Source organism: Octodon degus, unplaced genomic scaffold (assembly GCF_000260255.1).
Source record: "Octodon degus isolate 3935 unplaced genomic scaffold, OctDeg1.0 scaffold00064, whole genome shotgun sequence".
NCBI lineage: Eukaryota > Metazoa > Chordata > Mammalia > Rodentia > Octodontidae > Octodon > Octodon degus.
The window spans coordinates 1,025,225-1,044,770 of record NW_004524640.1 but is presented as its reverse complement, the minus strand read 5'-3'; the positions used below and the strand labels follow the sequence as shown (position 1 = coordinate 1,044,770).

The window sequence follows — 19,546 nt, the reverse complement described above, 5'->3', positions numbered from 1 at the left end:
TAGAAAAGAAAATAAAGGGAAGGAAAGAGGAGGGGGAAGGGAGGGGAGGGGAGGGGGAGGGGAGAAGAAGGAAGGAAGAGAAGAGAAGAGAAGAGAGAGAAGAGAAGAGAAGAGAAGAGAAGAGAAGAGAAGAGAAGAGAAGAGAAGAGAAGAGAAGAGAAGAGAGAAGGAAAACAAAGAATGTAGAAAGCATATCAAATTGGTGGATTGTGTTTCTCCCACTAGAAACTGATCTTTTCCACTTTGAATAAAATGCCAAAATAATAAAACAAAGAGGAAAATCAGCAAATATTACATTGTATCTGTACATGGATTGCCCAAAGCTCTGTGTACCTTGTTGATAACCATATGCAAATGCAGTATGTTCTAATTTTTAGCCCTCTTGTACCGTCAAATAAAGCCCAATTCCATCAGTCACAAGCAGAATGCAACCTGACACAATGTGTGCAAAATAGGCTCTGTGCTTCAGCCAATAATGCAAAGGTGTGATCCAAAGGGCACTTGTTAATGCCCAAAGTTCATCTTACCATGCACTATTGCTTTCTATCAAGTGAGTGTCCTGTATTTATATCCTGAAATACTAAGCCCCAATGTGATGGTAGTTAGAGGTGAGACCTTTGGGAGGAAGTTAGGTTGGGAACCTGAAGTCCTCATGAGGGGCACTTTATTGTATCCCCTAGTCAGCAAAGATCTGTTCTCCCTTCCTACTGCCTTCTGTGGAAAAACAGAGAGCAGAGAGCTGTCTACACAGAAGAAGCAAAATTCTGCTGACTCTCACCTGGCCGCTTAATTGTGGAATTCCCTGCCTCAAGAACTGTGAGAGCTAAATGTTTTCTGTTTAACCTACTCAGTCCTCAACATACTTGTTACAGCAGCCCAGATTGATGGAAATGATTTTCTACTTAGATCTCTAAATACCTACTTCTAGCCTATAGAAACCTCCAGTCTAGTTAACCTACTTTTAACCATAACACAGATTGGCTTCCTTTTTTTTCGGAACCAGGGATTGAAGTCAGTCAGGCCCTGGCACTAGCCAGGCAAGTGCTTATTCTACTGAACTATCTCCCCAGCCCTGGCTTCCCTTCTCTAGTAGGGCTGTTCCCAAACCTTTGGCTTCACTACATAAGCAGATTCCTGACTCCTGGATCTACCTGTGTGGTCTAGACGTCCTAATACTGGCTTTTGGTTGTCTTCTGTTTGTCTTGCTCCTAAACATCCAAGAACCACTTCCTTATCTGGGATACTACACCTTATCAGCAAAGCAACCAAATATCTACATAATTTCAAAGGCTGCTCTACCCTGCTTCACAACTAATTCTTACTCTGGCTCTTTCAACTTTAGGTCACGTAGAAATGGCTTTAAAGTCCCTGATTCCACATAAAAGGACAAGAGCCAGGACTCCTGCCAGCCTGGTCTACTGCTGAGCACATCTTAGAAACCATATAGTTCTAGGTGGTAAGAGATTTGTGGGCAAATACTTTGAGAAATGTGTTTTCTTACAATGTTCTTTCCACTCATGTTGGAGGTTTGACAACCAGCAAAGCAAGCTGATGCGTATGTAATTCCATTTTCACCACACATCGGTTCCCACTCTGTCTCTGAACATTTGCATCTTGAGTTACAATCTGAAAAGAGAGCTCGTTCATGATAAGACACAGGTTTGTTTCTGCAAAAACAAAAAAAATGTAACAATATACAGTATTACCTCTTAGCAGGGAACACCCTTGTACTTTCAAACATATTTCTGAGTGATATAAAGTGTACTGCCAACACATTTGCCTGCTGAAAACGGCTATGATCAGAAATGCCAAGTCTAGTCATTATATGTGAAATGAGTAGTGAAAAGATTTACCTTGAAAATTATCTTTATATAGTGTTCTTTGCTTAGCCTGTGACTTTGCTAGAGTCTGCTACTTCAAGAAGCTAGGAACATGATCTATGGACACAGCTACAAGATAGAAATGCAGGCATTTAGAGAAATGTATGATGTTATTTCAATAAATTGTAGGTGATATGTGTTTATGCATGTGTATTTAGGAATTTCTATAACTTTATATCAGAAGACTGGATATTGCTAATGATGTAATGAAAAAAATAGAACTGAAGAGTTAACATTAAGTATCCCTTCAACATTTGTAGGAACTGTATACCCTAATTGTACATTTTTTTCAATAACACATTTTTAGGTTATCCGTTCTTTCCTCTGTATATCCTCCCACTGTATGGAGCGCTTCTGTGTCCTATATCAGGCTTGGTTATATTTCACATTATTTGAATGATTTATTAATTCATAAGATTTTATTAGAAACCTAAGTGTTACCTACAGGCAGATAAAAGTTGATTATAAATAGGAATGCAATAATAGTTTCCCTCAAGGTATGGACTTAACTTTAGTTATCCTACATAACATTGCTTTCTCTTTCCTCTCCTCCTCTTTTGTTCTCTCTTGGTCTTTCATGGTGGGCCTGTTTCTCTAATGGAGATACTTTACCCTCACTTCTTCCTCTGGATGGCCTGATCCCTCTCCTCTTTCCTTTGGCACTCTTTGGGTCCATCTATTCTTCTCTAAGGCACATCCCTCCTATTTGCTTCCAACGTTCCACCATGAGCAATTCATAATTCACTTGCTCCACTCCTATTTCAAATGTATTATCTTTTTTTAATTAATTAATTAATTAATTAATTTGGTGCAGGGTCTTTCTACGAAGCTAAGACTCAGAATGATCCTCCTGTCTCAGCCTCCCCTGTGCTGGGATTACAGGCATGTGCCACCATGCCTCATTTTGGTGGCTGGCATGGCCTGTCCAGGGTTCTAGGGCCCACACAGGATGTAGTACTAGGAATTGAACCCTGGTACTTGTGCTTGCTAGCTGGCACTTAGACCACGAAGCTATCTCCCCAGTCCCATCAAATGTATTTTTTTCCCTTCCACTTTCATAATTGTTACAAAGATATTTAAGGGGCTTTAAACAAGCAAGTAATACACTTGAACACACATGCCAGAGAGCATGGGCTTTATGTTTTGTTCACTGTATCTACAGCACCAAGAATAATTGCTGGCACACATAGACTATGAAACAAGGTTTCTGAGAAGTCAATTATCAAAAAAAAATGATACTTTATTTTGCAAAAAAAGGGCCAGTCCTTTTGGCTTTCACCTCAGAGATATTTCATGTACTCTTTTCAGTCCTAATATTTCATTGGATGTCATCTTCCATTTAACAGAACTGTTAAGTTCTCAGTTACCTCCAAATCCCTCCAAACAGAGTGAAATGGAAATCCTACAGGAGTATTAACTGTATTCTCTTCCACAAATTAGTAACTGTTAGCTATGACTGTTTGGCAGGATCTGCTAAAACTACAATGATGAGTTTTTGAAATCCTAGAATCAGGCCACAATGAACAGGGTATGGCCGAGATCAGGGGAGTTTGGGGATCAAGGAAATTTGAAATGATGCAGGCTACCCACTCAGGTGGCAGATAGGGACAGTCAGGTCCAGTGTGGCCAGGTAACTTTCTCAAATTTGTACAATCCCCTAGTGACCAACCTGAACACAGAACCTTCTCATGGCTTAGGATATGTTCTTATCTCGCGTCAGATTATTGTCATCGTACCAGGTCTAAAGCTTGTCTACAAAGCTCTTCTCAAGGGTCTAATCAAAACAATCCTCAGGGACAAAGCAACATGGGACCATCCATGGAAAATACTTTATATGTTATAAAGCATTTTATTGCGTATCACCCCAAGTAAGTTTAATTTGCTGTGTAGGGCAGAAATTAATTATACACAGCAGAGTTCTGATTTAAATTTTTAACTGCAAGAACAGTTTTAGCAAAATGTCACAATGTTTACATCTAAACAAGATTTGCTTTCCAGATAGTTAATGTTGAAAGTGAGAAATTTTCCCAGTGATTTTGGCTGCTTAAAATAGCAATGCTGTTCTTGGAAGTTGAATCTTTTCCTTAATGAGAATGTTCTAAAAGTTATGGAAAGTAATTTCAAAAGAGGAGTCTGAGAATATTTGAACAATGATAGTGTTAGTGCAGTTTTATTAAGGTTAAAATCTTTCAAGGTGACCACTTTTCAGAGGCTTGTACTCAGTAAATATAGTATCCTTATATTTAAAAAATATTTACTCTTTTATTGTGCAAGTATACTTTTGTGTGAACTATTAAAGTTTTCTGTTATTGTCTGCTTATGTGTTTACTTCAAGCTTAACTGTAGGATGATGTAGGAAATACATTCTACTTGGTTTTCCTCTGTGTTCAAACCAATGAGCTGTCGGTGATTGATATTATTTTTATTTATTTATTTATTTATTTATTGGTGGTACCAAGAATCAAACTCAGGACTTTGCACTTGATGTTAATTTTGGAGAAGGTAACTGACTCTTCTAAATTCAATTTCCTTTAAATGAAGTAGCAAAACTTTCCATACAAAGATGTGTGGAGCATGTGAAAAATGAAAGTTAAGAAAGTTTGTAATTCCAAAATATACATTACTCTATCACCATCCACCTACCATGAGGATTACAGAGACAATTAATGTAAGTTTTATACTTCTTCTGGAAGCCTTTTCAACTTTATATGGACAATTGCCATGTGTTTCTCTGCCAGAGATTGAACCTTGGGTCTTTTCTCGAAGCCACAGCCCTTCCATTGTAAAATGGTTAACAATCTAGACTCTGAGCCACATCCCTATACTGTCTCAATCTTTAGTTTTGAGGTAGGGTTTCTCTGAGTTGCCCAGGATGAGCTAGAACTTACAATCCTCCTGGCTTAGCCCACAAAGTGCGGAAGTTACAGGTATGTGCCATCAAGCAACACTATGACTGACATTCTTAATCTTCACTGCTGACTGTAGCCAAGACAGAATGATACTCAGTTGAATCAAAGAACATGACTTTGCTAACTCCAGAAGACATGATTGATGAACTTTGCACTCATCAATTTTCTGGAACATATTAGTTGGCAAAAAGTTATAGCCTGTGTCCATTCACCAGCAGGAAAACCAAGGCCAAAGAAAGAAATGAAGTTCACAGCATAATGATGAGATGGAGGAGTGTAAAGGAGAAATAGAAAGGGGGCAGCAGAACAAGCCATCAGCAAGATTTTGGGAACAGGCAGAACATAATAGAGTGTCCAGGATGTTTGCTTTTGAGCGACTGGCAGAGAGTCCCAGGCAGTGAGGCAGATGTGATTAGGGAGGTCTTCCTGGCATGTGGTAGAGGCTCAGTAACAGTTTAAAACAAATAGATGAGAGATGAAGAAAGTTACCTTAAGGAACTCATGCTACGAAGAGTGATAGGAAGAATTCTTAATGGGAACAAGTGAAATACAAGAACCAGTCTTGTCTGAAAAGAGACAGATTGGATATTAAACAATCTCATCTCCACCCTATTAAGGATAACAAAGGTCTGACAGCATCAATTATAAAGAAAAATAATGTTTTCTGACCCACTGTTAAGATACTCAGCCAAAGAGAGCTAGCTGTACAGGGAAGCAGTGAGCTGCAGAAGAGCCATTCTGTGCCAAACCTTCTCAGGACTCACGTATATGGAGACCAAAGGAGACAGCATAAACCATTCCACTTACAGAGTCCGAAGGGGAAGCACACAACTACTGCCACGAATGGAGCTGTATTGTGTGTCAGGGAAGGACCAACCACTTTCATGTACATTACCTTACTTAAGCTTTCTTAAACCCATAAAAGGAAAGTATTATTTCAATGTTAGAAATGGGAAAGTGAAAACAGACTAGTATAAATAATCTATAAGATATCACTTCACAAAAAATAGGCAGAGACAAGATTCAAGGTCTGTCTTTCTACATTCATATTGTTTCACTTAAATTCATGCTCTCATGTAAGATGCAAATTTAGCATTTTTTAAATATTTCTTTATAAGATATTCAAATTTAAAGTGAATGACTAACTTTAGGGACAATAACAGATTCTGACATTTAAGTATGCTCAGCTATCCCATAATAAAAGAATTCTTTCTCCATAGTGACAACCCCTAACAATTGAAGTTTTATTTTAAGAGTCTACCAATAATTAATTGGATTAAACAAGCCATCTCCTCAAAGTAATTAACCAGGAAACATACCCTTGGTAGGAGATAGTAAGTCCTGCTATATCAGAATTTTCACAGCCCAAAGCAAAAAGGGAAAGGAAGAGGAGGTAACCAAAGACTGACGATCCCAGGTAGAGTTTTGCAGCTCCACACATGCTGAGTCTGAATTTTTTCATGGCTATTCCCCCAGAGAATATTCCAAGGGCCACCGCAGGTATGTTGATGAGCCCTGAGGAATAAGAAAAACACATCATTTTGGAAAACCTCTAAAAGAAACACATGGGCATTCAAAGAAACGTTCTAAGCCATTGTGCAAAAACAAAAAATAAAAAGCAAAGAACAACAACAAAACCATATGCAGTGGTTCCTGATGTGATATTAGACAGTTCTGTCATTTTAACATAGTTAATACATAGTCACTATCATCTACTATCATATGTTAAGGGTATCTGATGAAGGTTGAGCTTAATATTTTCTTCTTTGGAAATCTGACAGATAGGGCCAGCCAGATAGCTCAGCACACTAAAGTACCTGCTTAGGTGGACACAGGGGCCAAGGGTTCAATCTCCAGCCTGCAGTGCTGGCCCTGCCCCTGGGGTATGCTGAGACAGCAATAGAGATTAGGTGTGGTGGCATACACCTATAATCCCAGTGCTTGGGAGGCTGAAAAATAGGAAGGATCACTACAAGTCTGATCTGTGTAGTGAGACCCTGTAGACCCTTTACTAAATACATTTTTTTTTTTTTTGTAAAACTAGGGATTGAACTCAGGTCCTTTTGTTTGCCAGGCAAGTGCTTATTCCACTGAGCTATCTACCAGGCCTTAAATACATTTTTTAAAAAAAGAAATCTGAGGAGTAAAAATTAATTCATTGATTTTGTGAATAATGTCACTTAAAGTACTGCAGATTGAATAGCCATCCAGAAATTGAAAAAAAATTATTCCTGATTATCTCATGATGGACACATAATTGATCTGTTATCTGTAATATTGAGCAGGTCACCAGGTCAGACCTTCACCTTCTTTCATCTGTGATAATGTTCTTTAAATGTAATTTGTTAGGTAAAGAGCATTTTGATTGTTACCTACCAAATACATGTGATTACATGTAATTTAATATTCTATTATAAGCTCCACTATAGAATGATTCCAATTTTCCTTTAATTTACTTTTCAATCTGAAAATTAAAAATTTATCATCATTCCAGTGAGAAAACATGGAAATGCCCTAAAATCTTAAAGCATTGTTGAATAATGAGAAATAAACATATACTTAATAATATGTCCCACTATTTCTGCAAATGGAGAGCAATGGCCTCCCCTGTTTTCACTGAACCATATGTCACCCTTCTCTTTAGCAGAAAACCTGATTTAAAATGATTTCGAATCAACGTGAAAGCTAAAAGAATCAAATACTGAATTCCGATGTTAGTGGAAATATTAGAGAAACAGTTTGATGACCCAGGCATTTAACAAGAATTTTTCAACATAATAAAAAATGACACTAATGAAGGAGAAAAAATTATAAATGAGGCCTAAATAAAATTAAGAAGCTTACTATAAGCAAAATGAAAAGGCGAGAAGCTTGTGAGAAAATACGTATACACTGTTAAGTTTTTTGGCAGGACAGTAAAGAGATAGGAAAGGTAAAAGAGGCCTTTATTGACTCTAAATATACAGAGAGAGTCTGACGGAGATGGGGGGATACTCTGACCTGAGACAAGCAGAGCTCAGACTTCATGAACTTTTGATAGGGGTTGAGTCTAAATGGCAGTTTCAATTACATCTAAAGAGCTGATCGGAGTCTCTCCTGTGTGCAAGGGAAAGGTGACAGGAAATTGCATCCCAGGCTGGGTTGGGAGAGAAGGAGGAAGTGATCCTTGGAAAGCTGAGCTGCTGTTTTAAGGGCTTCAGCCATGTGAGGTGAGCACCATAATAATCTAGCAACTCATACTAGGGCCAGAACCTATCAACACTATGTATAACAAAAAGCTTGTATCAAAGAAAATATATAATACTCCAACAAATACAAGAAAAAGATCTATAAGCAAAAAGTAAAATGGGGACAGGATAGGATAGGGTAGGATAGAATAGAATAATAAAAAACAACTTTGAAATGACATACAAACCTATGCAAAGGTGATTAACATCAATAGCAATCAGGTAAATGCAAATTTAGTGACAATAGGATACCATGTGTTATGGTTTAGATCTAAAGTATCTCCCTAAATTCTCAGGTTTTCAGAAGTGGGACTCTTGGAGGGTGATAAGATCACGGGGCCATTATACTCATTAGGATTAATGGACTAATCAGAGGATTAATCAACTTTAATCAGAGCCCAGTGCACTTTCAGGAGGTGCAGCATAGTTGGAATGGGTGGGTCACTAGGCCATGACCTGGAAGGGTCGGCCTCGCTCCCCCGCTCCTGGGTTCATCTCTGCCTCCTGGCTGTCATAGAACAGACAGCTATCCTCCGCTCAGGTTCTCCTAGCACATGCTTCTCCCTGGAGCCTGGCAGCCATGAATTGAAATCATGTGACAAAACAAACCCCTCCTCTTTTAACTTTTGGGTATTAGGTATTTTATCCCAGCATTGAGAAAATGACAAACGCACTACCCCACATCCCAGAAGAAAAGTTATAGTGAGAAGACCGACAATACCAAGTGCTGACAAGGGTGTGGATCAATAGGTAGGTTTTTATACTTCCAATAGCTATATTTAATTCGCAAAAATCACAATGTACATAGACACATAGTCCCTGTGACCCAACAATTGTTCTCCATGATGTAACCAAAAGAAATAGGCATATCAGCTCATCAGTATATGCTGCATAAAGTAGAAACAGCAATGTTACTTATACTAGCAAAAGGCAACACACAATGAAAATGTTCATCTGCAATAAAATTAAGAAATGCAAATATATCCAAGTAGTAGAGAGTTGTAAAACAGTGAAGAACAAAGCAACAGCTGTGTACAATAGCATGGATGAAACTCATAGATTTCTCTTCAACTGAAGTAAGCTAGACAAAAAAAAATAAAAAGAATATTCACTGTTCGATTTATAGGTGAAGCTCATAAATAGGCAAGACTGATCTCTGATGATAGTTTAGAGTAAGTACTAGCTTTGTGGGAAAATACTGGCTGGGGAGATTCTTGTGGGCTCCTAAAGGCTGCTATTGTTTCCACATTGTGCTTACTATATAGATACACATTATAGCATTAGTTGTTAATTAATTGTTAATTCTACAGAGTAAGCTATTAGTTCTGATAGCTCAATAAAAATATAAAAACTAATATAAAAACAGAATATTTCAAATTTTCATTCTTCAAATAGTCTTTGTCAAACCAAAACATCAAGGACATAGATGGGAGCTTGAGGAAAAATCCAAAATATTTTTTGAGGGCAATCATAACATAATACGATTCCAGTAACTGAACCAGTTAGTGTTAAGAGTGAAAAAGTTCAGTAATCTAGTCTCTTAACTTCTAGTCTTTTAGAGAAAGCCTCAAAGGGTCTTTTAGGTTAACATCTGCCAAATACTCATCAGAGACAATGATTACAGGTCCCCAAATAGACTCAGCAGCTTGATTTTGGTCACTGTTTTTGTTGTTTCTTTGCGTGTAGAGATAGATACATGGAGTGATTGTTAACATCTCCCATGTAGAATAAATTATGTTATACCAAAGGAATCTCCCTTCATAAAGGAATATGCCTGAAGAAATAGAATATATTTTCTATCTTACAGCAGTAATATTAAATGACATCTTCCTGAACTAAAGAAACTAGCCTAGGTTTTTAAAGTATCCTATTACTCCCTGGGCAATAGTCCTATGTTGTACACTGTGCTTCCTTTTTTTCTTTATGCTTTTCTTGGCCTTTGAATAGCATTCTGATTAGTAACTTACAACTGTGGTAGAAACACAAGTCTTCAATCACCAGGAATCAGAAAAGTGGTCCAACTGGACAAATGCAATCTTTGTGTCATGGTAACTACTTTTTAATGTATCTCATTCACCATTTTATATCATTCCAGAAACTGCCCATGTGTAATCGCTACTGTTGTGAGGCTTCAGCCAAACTTGAAACACAGCTACTCAGCACTGACCACCTAATAAAATGCATATGGAGTCTACGTGATATTACTTCTGCAGAACTGTCAGCAGCTCTTTCTAGGTCACATACTCGGTTTTGAAGATTATTTGCAGTAAGTCATGCCACAGGCTAAATATTTTATTCTGCTACATTATTTTTATTTATTTTCTGATGTCATCTGAAATGGCCTACACTACTTTGGGTCAGTAAGTACTGCAACACTTGAAGATTACCGAGCATTAACAAGCTGCACAAAAGGCAGTGCCTTGTGGGAAAGCAGGAAGGATGGGTGAGCCTACCGATAACGAAGTTGGCCTTGGAAGATGACTGCCCGTACTGCTGTTCGATGTACTTGGGTTTATATGTCACCATGCCAAATAGAGAATTGAACTGAATGGTGCTTGCACACAAATACAAGAAGTACACTGGGTTCCCAAAAAGATTCCTCAGTGATGGGAGAAAATCTGTAAGACAATACAGAGTAATGCAAGACAGTGTCATTGCAGGTCAAAGACACAGCTCTGGCAGCAGGATGTAGATGCTGAGTCCCCTTGTCCTAGAGCTTAGAAGTGTTTCTCACACACACACCCTTTGTGTGATGAGCCTGTGGCTCAAATGAAGTCTGCAGTCTGTCCAGTTTCAAATCCAGACATAAGCACTCACTCCAGCAGGCATATAATAGAGATTATCTCACAGCAGGAAGTCAAAAACAAATTTCTCCAAGTGTTGTGTGGGTCAAGGGCCAGGAGACAAAAGCGTCCTCCCATCACCTAGCACAGAGCTGTTGTAAGGGCATTGGGGACCTCAGGTTTGAGATCTCTATTCTTCAAATTCCTGGTCATTGGGAAAGAACTGAGGGTGTTGTCTCCTTTAACCTTAAGGAATATACTTGAACATTAGAATAGAGGTTTGGCATTCTTTCTCCTTCCTATCTTGTAGTGAAAGAGTTAGCAAAGTGAAGAATTTCTGCCAATGAAACTATAACATGGAATGGAGCAAATCTCCTGGTGGCCCCCTTCCTGGGGGCAGGGGGAGAATTCATTAGGACACTTCTGGCTTGTGTCCCTCTCAGCTGACATGCATTTTTTTGATCATAGTACAAGACATGCACTAAAACACCGTTTCCAGATGGGTAGCCCTCATCTATCAAAGGGCTACAAGCCCTGGAGATTCATTCTGTTTTTGTTCCTGTGCCCCAGATTAGATAAACCAGCAATCCTGGGTAAAAACAATTGTGGACACTAAACTGAGGAGGCAGGAGAGAGCAGAGATGTATGCAAGGAGGGTTATGATGCTTCTTGATCATGTGATTCGTTAGTTTTCCAATAAGAGTTCAGACTTTTGATCTGCATTTCTGCTTCCTATAAAATTTCTAATTTTTTTTAATGCAGGTGAGGAAAAGAATGGTATTGCTTATGAATGCCCTTGCATCCCAGTAGGAAAACTGAAACTACTTCAAAAGCAAGGAAAATCTGACTTACCTCTGGCCATTTCCATTATTTTTACTTTTTCTCCAGCATGTGTTTGGTATTTTATATGATCATCTATAATAAACTTGGATTTCTCTGAAGAATTAGAGTCTTGTCTACTTTGGGGTCTTGGAAGGCTTTTAGGTAAACACCAGAAAGGCACAGCCGCAAGAAGACTTATGATTCCTGCTATCAGATATCCAAGCCACCAGGCGCCTACCCACTGAGGGTCCTTTGGGGTAATGGTAACATGGTCTGAAAAGTAGAAAGGACAGCTAAGAAGCATAAGTATAGAGAGAGATCAAAGCCAAGGTGTTGAAATACACTTTTAAAAAATCCTACCACTAGCTCTATCGCTTCCTTAAGAATACCTAATAATTCATGTATGATACACATGCATTTATTTTTAATACTATGATTTTGCTTGTTAAAGGGAAAGGGGTATTTCTAAAGTATGCTCTTCCTTTATTTTGTTCTTTCAACTTGAAGTAAAATCTGCACAGGCGTCTCATGACTTTCCCCCTGCCCTCTTGTCTGCAGTGCAACTCCTGGGAGGTGGAAGGTAATGTGTGGGGGAAGAGTTAGGGTGACTCGGCACCCCCTACAGCAGCTGCTCCACATCAGTGTCACTTCCATTTGGCTTGCATACTGGTTTTTTTTTTTTTTTTTTTGGTGTTTAGGACAGGGGCTATAGGGTCTACAGGTCGCTACATGGATAGGACTTGTAGTTATTCTCCTGTTTTCAGTGTCCCAATTGCTGGGATTACAGGCACGTGCCACCATGCCCAGTCTCAATCTCTGTCTCAGCGTGCCCCGGAGGGGCGGAGCCAGCACCGCACGCAGGAGATGGAACCTAGCCACTGTGCTCTGCTTAAGCAAGCACTTCAATGACCTATCTGGCTGGCCCCTCTTTTTTTTTAACCCCAGTACCAGGGATTGAACTCACGACTCTGCGCTTGCCAGGCAGGTGCTTATCCTACTGAGCTATCTCCCCGGCTTGGACATCTTTTTAAGATTTTACTTCACAAGTTACACTCTGCCATGATCAGCCCAAACCTGCTGTCGAGCTCTTATTGCCCAGGTGGTGAACTTAAGGCTCGCTATGATTTAACCAGAAGAACATTATGTATTACATGGTAATTCATAATACTTCAGAGCCCCTCTAGTTCTGAAGCAAGTTATGTATGCGAAAATGAAACTTCAATTTTATCACTTAAATGGCACACATTCCTAATTTGACTTCAAAGTGAATACTTGCTTTTCTGAATCAAAGTAAGTGGGTTTTTTTTCTTTCTTTTATTCTCTGAAAGAATATATAGAACAGGTCACTGTACATTCATCACACTCAAGAGCATAGGGATACAAACACGCGTCCTTTGGCAAGCAGGTTGGACACTGCATTATTCTAGGTAAAATGCGATCCCTCGTTTACCACCGCAAATCAGCTGCTTCTCAATGATTCTCCTCCGTACTGGTTCCCAATCTGTATTCCATGTCTCGTATATCTGTCCCATCTGCTGGATTTTAACTGCATGAAGCCTAGGAACTCAACGGTTGGCTCACTCATGTAGAGTAGCATAGCCTTTGTGACAGGGTAAGTATAAAATAATTAAGAGGGACATAATGAATGAATATTTCAGTTTATTTGATTGAAAAGAGCAAGAATTTTGCATTTTAGCTCTCAATGACTTCAACCTGCAGTACCAGATTTCTTTACAGTGTAGTTTATTTTATTTATTTTATTGTTGATAACTGCTTTTTAGACTTACTTTTGTAAAGATAACAATGGATGAATGCTATCTATTTCTAAAGGATACTTTTCACAGGGAAGGAAAAAAAATTAGACTATGGGGAAAACAACCCCTTCCCACTTATTTCCTGAACAAGCAATCTCCTAAAAGGAAATCTAGTCTTTGCTATAATTTTTTGCTTTAACAAAGAAAAGAAAAGGGCCTACAAATAACTCAGTGGATTAAAGAGCCAGCACGCAGGTGCAGGGGCTGCTCTGAGACTGTGATTGAGACTGGGCGTGGTGGCACGCGCGCCTATAATCCCAGCACTTGGGAGGCTACAAACAGGCAGATCACTAGGAGTCTGTTCTAGAGTGAGACTCTGAACACTCTGTAGCCCCTTCCCTAAAATACAAAAAGAAAAAAAAAGAAGAAAAGGTTCAGTAAAGGGAGTAGGGGGAAGAAAGGAAAGCATGAGAAAGGCCTTGGTTGCTAGAGATTTTTAATCCTTGGAGTTTCTAGAAGCCCCTAAACACATTAGCAATTGATGTAAGTGTAATGAATGTTGACGCACCTGAAACCAGCAAAAGTCAACAAGTAACCATAGATAGTCTCAACTGTGCTCAAATGCATTTGAACTGGCAAAGCAGAAGCGAAACAGGATACAACTTCATAACAAACCATGGACCATTCAGTTCTAGTCACCACCTATTTTTTATATTCCACCTATTAATGTGTGTGGTAATTATAGTGATACATTTCCCATGGACTTTTTGCATTTTAAAAACACCCTCACATTTTAGAAAAAAGGTAATTTGCTATTTTCCACACTGCTCCCACTTAAAAAAGCAACAGTAACCGAAGTAAAGTGAATAAATAAAAACAACCCCCTTACCTAGGTTTACAAAGCCAATATCCACATACAATTTGGCACATAATGAACCTAACAGGAAGCCAAAAATTGGTCCAATAATTGCAACCGTCTGCACACACCCTGTACCAAAAGAAAAAGGAGGAAAAAGCTGCCATTTATTTGCTTTGATATATTAATAAAATCTTAAACAAGAAATGTGAGTGAGATCAGTAAGTAGCTACAGATGTTTCAACTACTCATTTGTATGTGTTTAATTTGTCCTTTTTCAACCGCATTGACTCAGGAAATAAATCCTTCTCTGCTTTGGGAGAAGAATGAACACTTTTAAGGCATCAGCTGCCTCTTAGAAAACAATGCCAAGACTCTGAAGAAGTTAATTTCCCAGAAGGAGGCAAATTTTAGGTTCTAGCGTTAGATTGTCCACTGTTAAAATTTGGAAGTATACGAAATTTGGTAGCCTTTCAAAATGTTTTATGGTCAGTTAAACATGAGCTTCATCTTGACATTTAAATTGACTTCTTCCACTTGAGTGAAAAAGTGCATCCATTCATGTTGAGATTCTGTGCCACTGATTTTCAGAGGGGATTTATGCCGATTGCAGGAAGCACCCTGCAAAGGACCTGGGCTGCTCCTGACCAGCAGGGCAGCCCTAGCAGGTGAGCGGAACAGATTGCCTAAAAAGCCACTGTTTCTGGGAAGCTGCAAAACATCTCCATCTACCTTTCATTTCAAGCAGAACTAGAAGTACACACACTCCACAGAGGTTGGTTTAAATCAAGTGGAGGAGTGCACAGCAGTCACCAGGCCCCTTGAGAACAGAGGCGACAGCAAAGAGGGCAAACAGGCTCCGAGAGAGAAAGGAAATTCCTGGTTGCCACTTCAATCCCATCGCTGAGGTCCTTGCCCAGTGCTTGTGATGAAGCTTTTGTTCCATTGCCAGTTTTTGATTTATGCTGTAATTTTTGATGAAAGCAAGTGCTCTGTTGGTAATTTGGGACTTCTTGGCTAGAAGCAGAATACCCTGGAGCTCTGGATTGCACAGCCAGGGATAGCCTGAACAGTGAATGTAGGTGAAGACCTCTTAAAGCCAATCCTAAATGGTAGACCCTTCAATACATCCAGAACTCCAACAAATCAAGGCTGATGTGTAAAACTGTAACTCTGGTTTCTAGCTTAATTCTAGCACATGCAAGTTTCCAGTGAATGTTGCTTAGATGCATCTGGCCTTGAAAGTTTGTCTCTGCTGCCATTCTGAGTTTTGTGACTTGAGCTGTTGGTGTGTCCTCTGGAGCCTGTTTCAGAAACGGGATCTCTTCAGGGCTTGCTCTTATCCTGTTTATACTTTTCCTTATACATATGTACCTGTTGCCCAGAACCAGAAATTAACAACTGCCTATTCCTCACAGAAAACAAAAGATGTTTTAAGTAAGTAATATGTGTAGAATACAAATCAGTCTCTAGCACTGCAGAGAAGAATGTATAAAAGTTGTCACACCTAGATGCCTCAATGGCATTCTTTTTTTTTCCATTTATGTGTTTGGTACAGGGTCTTATTATGCAGCTCAGACTTGTAGTGGTCCTCCTGTCTTTCACCATGCCTGGGCTCGATCACTGGCCCAGTGAACCCTGGGGGCAGGGCCGGCGCAGCATGTGGGTCTGGGGATTGAACCCTGGTCCCTGTGCTTGTCAAAGCATGCACTTAGTCCACTGAGCTATCTCACCAGCCCTTCAATGGCATTCTTATCGTAGTAAAAGCAATCTGTGAGATCCAAAGCCCACAAAGACACTTTCACCAGGTCCTACATCACTGCAGTTGAACTCATCACCCCTTTCTTCTAATCTGGCATTCTTTACATAATATAATAGGCCTTTCTAAGTTACGAGGTCTCCCTTCCTCACCAAATCTTGACTGCAATCTTCAGAACTATGTTCAGCCAGCAAAGAGGTGGTAAAGGACTTACACAACTTTCTACACCTGGCTTAGTATGACAGAATGAGCAGTGCGGGCACCCACTTCCCAAGAGGACCAGCGGGGCATTACCAATATAGAAAGCGGCGTTGTCTTCAGCAGCAAAGTCGTCCAGGTAGGCAATGCCCAGCGGCTGGATGGGAGTTTCACCTAAGCCACGAAGAAGATTTCCCAGGAGCACATAGACCCACATGGAGGAGCTGGCATCTGCCTCACAGCCTCGAAGGGAAAGCAAACCAGAGGATTAAAAGGAGATCACAATCAAAGCTAAACATTTATTCTGCATTTCTACCATTGGTTCTAAAATTGAGTTGGAGTGGGAAAGGGAATGCTGCAGCACTAGTAGTTTGATAGGAGTTTGGAGAAACTCAGAAAATATTTTCTGGGACTTCAATCTCTTACAGAGTTAAATACCCACAAGACCCAACCTGGGAGTATGATTGTTTTCTGTTCCTGTTTCCTTCTCGTCTAAGTTGCCTCCTTTCACTTTGTTCCTACACAGGGATGTTTGGATTCCTGCAATCCTTCCAGCATCCTACCTGGGGCAAGACAAATTTTGAGCAAAGTCTTTCTGAATTTAACTTTTAGACTTTTGTATCTTTCAACAGAAATAGCAAGTAATTTTATTGTTGAGCAAATTTGATCTGAAATACAAAATTTTATGTGTTTGATGTTCCACACAGAGCATTATTCTGTATAATTATATTTGTGAGTGATTAACCAATTTGGATACTCCCCAAACAGATCTTTATATCAAAATTATCATGCTTTTACGATATGAATAGTCCAACACAAAAAACTTTTGGAATTATTCTGAGAGTGAAATTTAAAGCTAACAATTTTAAAGGGTATTCATAAAAGTCGTATCATAATAGAACCGTGCATGATATAAATGAAACAGAGCTCTAAAGAGATTGTCAATTCCCAAAACTGATAATGTTAAGCCACCTCTTGCATTCACATCTGAATGTTGCGTCTCTGCCTCACAGTGAGTTGTGCCTTGCGGACATTGGAAAGCTGAATCCTATTAGATAGTGTTTATCCTTGCATATTAGGATCACTTAATGTGATTTTAGATCAAGAGGTAGGGGTTATGACAATGTGAGGTGTGCGCCTTTGAAGCAGCCAATCAGATTATGCAACAGAAGAGAAACCTGAACTCGTGTTGATTTCAGCCTGATTTTACCTCTTCTCGAAATGTAGCCAACTGATCATGGAAGTTGCATTTAAATCTTCTCTGGGCTTCTCTCCTGCTCCCCAAAATAAGATATAAATTTTGTATCTAAAAATTGGCTGCAACACCATATCTAGCTCTAGCATGTGTGTCATACTTACAGCCATGTTGATAAACTTATAGCGAGGGTTGTGTGGACACTGTAGAGCTATAGTTTGTAACACCTTAACCATAAACTATGATGTGGCTGTTGGAGTATATGGAAAAAGGCTCTTAATTATATGTGGTAGTGAGGAAACAATTTCAACACTCTACAGTGTGCTGAAGCATTGCTGTTACTTCCATGGCCCCATAATAGAGAAGTGGGTTAATCTAGTATTTGATCTCAGGTACCACAGTTCCCTCCTGAGGTACTTTCCCATTTGCAAAATGAGAAAACAAGGACCATAAATTTGCATATAATGGGCATCATCAGAACTAAATGATAGGAGATAATTTAGGTAAATTCCCCCAGAAGAATTATGGGGTGGGTATAAAATATTATATATATTTAAAATGCTAAACTTTCTGGTCAGCAATTTGTCTTTATATGTGGACACAAATAAAGTTTACTATCCATTCTAGTACATCAACACAGCTTTTGCTCTTATCCCCTGATTTGAACATGTACTCCTGGGTGTATTTATCACTTTTTCCCCCATTCTTCTCTTCTAAATTGCTTTGCTTTCCTTCTTTTAGAATTGCTGGCTAAAGTAAACATTTTTGTATATTTATGTTCTCTGCTCTTCCTTCCCTCTCCTATATTTCCAGATATTTTTAGTCCCTGTCCCTTCTTTCCATTTGAACAGGTAGACTTTAAGTATTCATCACCCAGGAAAAGATACTTCAACAGTACTAAGGAAGGTATTTCTGAGAGAGAAAGCCTCTATGGATGGCTAACAGGGCCCAGGGAGTTAGAAGACCCCAGGTTTGGGGCAGCAGCACAGCACAGCTCAGCATCTCTGCAGGCGGTTCCTCCCAGGGCTTCCAATGTCAAGAGTGACAGAGAGGAGATGATTTCTCTGTTCCCAAGGGTGGCTCAGATGCATCATTGTTGCTTTGTATCAGAGCCATGAGAAACAGCGGACAGGCTGACACAATTCACTGCATTCTAACGCTTGTGGGAAGTTCAATTATTACTTGTACTCAAGATAGTCTCTTCTTTCTCCAAGAGAGCTGCTGTGCTAACATGGGTGTGAACATACACATAAATTGACCATCTGTGTACTCATTCTATGAACATATTGTGACCAGAGGGATTTTAGATCTCTTAGCTGACATATGACTGATAAAACCAACCCCCAACTGTACCTCTACCTGCTCTGCTCCAAGAATATAAGCAACATTTGGAGGAGAGGTGTGCAGGTTAAAGGACAAATTGAAATTAAGTTTTTGACATTCTGATTAAAAGGAATTGAGTAAGAAATCACATACACTTATGCATAGACAAGCACAGCATGCATAATTAAGAAATATAAAAACATATAGTACAGGCAGTAATACACAGATATATCCTGGTTCATGAATGCTTTCGTTTGTGAACAATTTGGTTCACAAACAGATGCATTTGGAAAAATTTTGAGAACTCCATTCAGGTGACAACACAACCCTAGCCCTTCTTCCTGCATGAATAAGAACACAGCTGTCTTTCCAGAATCATGGGATGAATTCACTTTTGAAGTTCATGGACCAGTGTGTGACCACCTGTAACAGGAGACAACTATGTTTCTCTTACCTCTGAACAATTGACTGAGATACAACTGTGCTAATAGCTAATGCTACCTGTTTAAAAAAACCCATCTTATGTGGATTCACTGGAATATTTTCCTAGTCACACATAGTTATTGCTTCTTCCATAAGATTTGATCTTCTGTACATTTTCTTAGGATCTCATCTTATATTAACTTACATTATAGGACTTTCATGGCACTTTAAATATCCATGTATGACATTGTCAAGACATACAGTTATATGTAGAAGATGGGCTAGGCAATGATCCTGAGAATCTCCAGAAGATTTTTTAAATCTAGCAGTTAATTGAAAAGATTCTCACCCTGACTAATTATATATACTGATACCTGTGAACTAAGCAACTGCACTGCAAATGGTAATCTGTAATAG

General features: G+C 39.2%; 1 protein-coding gene across 3 annotated transcripts in view; it reads right to left on the bottom strand.

Moving 5' to 3' along the window:
• Positions 1-19,546, bottom strand: part of Slco1c1 (solute carrier organic anion transporter family member 1C1) — a 50,304-nt gene that overhangs the window by 12,695 nt on the left and 18,063 nt on the right. For 2 of the 3 annotated variants that reach the window (XM_004634539.1, XM_004634540.1), the window contains 6 exons: positions 16,285-16,431; positions 14,265-14,363; positions 11,652-11,894; positions 10,470-10,634; positions 6,109-6,304; positions 1,502-1,667 (listed from right to left, as the gene is read on the bottom strand). In XM_004634539.1, the coding sequence (XP_004634596.1) occupies positions 1,502-1,667; positions 6,109-6,304; positions 10,470-10,634; positions 11,652-11,894; positions 14,265-14,363; positions 16,285-16,431 (1,016 nt within the window). The remainder of the gene's footprint in view (positions 1-1,501; positions 1,668-6,108; positions 6,305-10,469; positions 10,635-11,651; positions 11,895-14,264; positions 14,364-16,284; positions 16,432-19,546) is intronic. The other variant, XM_004634541.1, reaches the window with a different exon arrangement.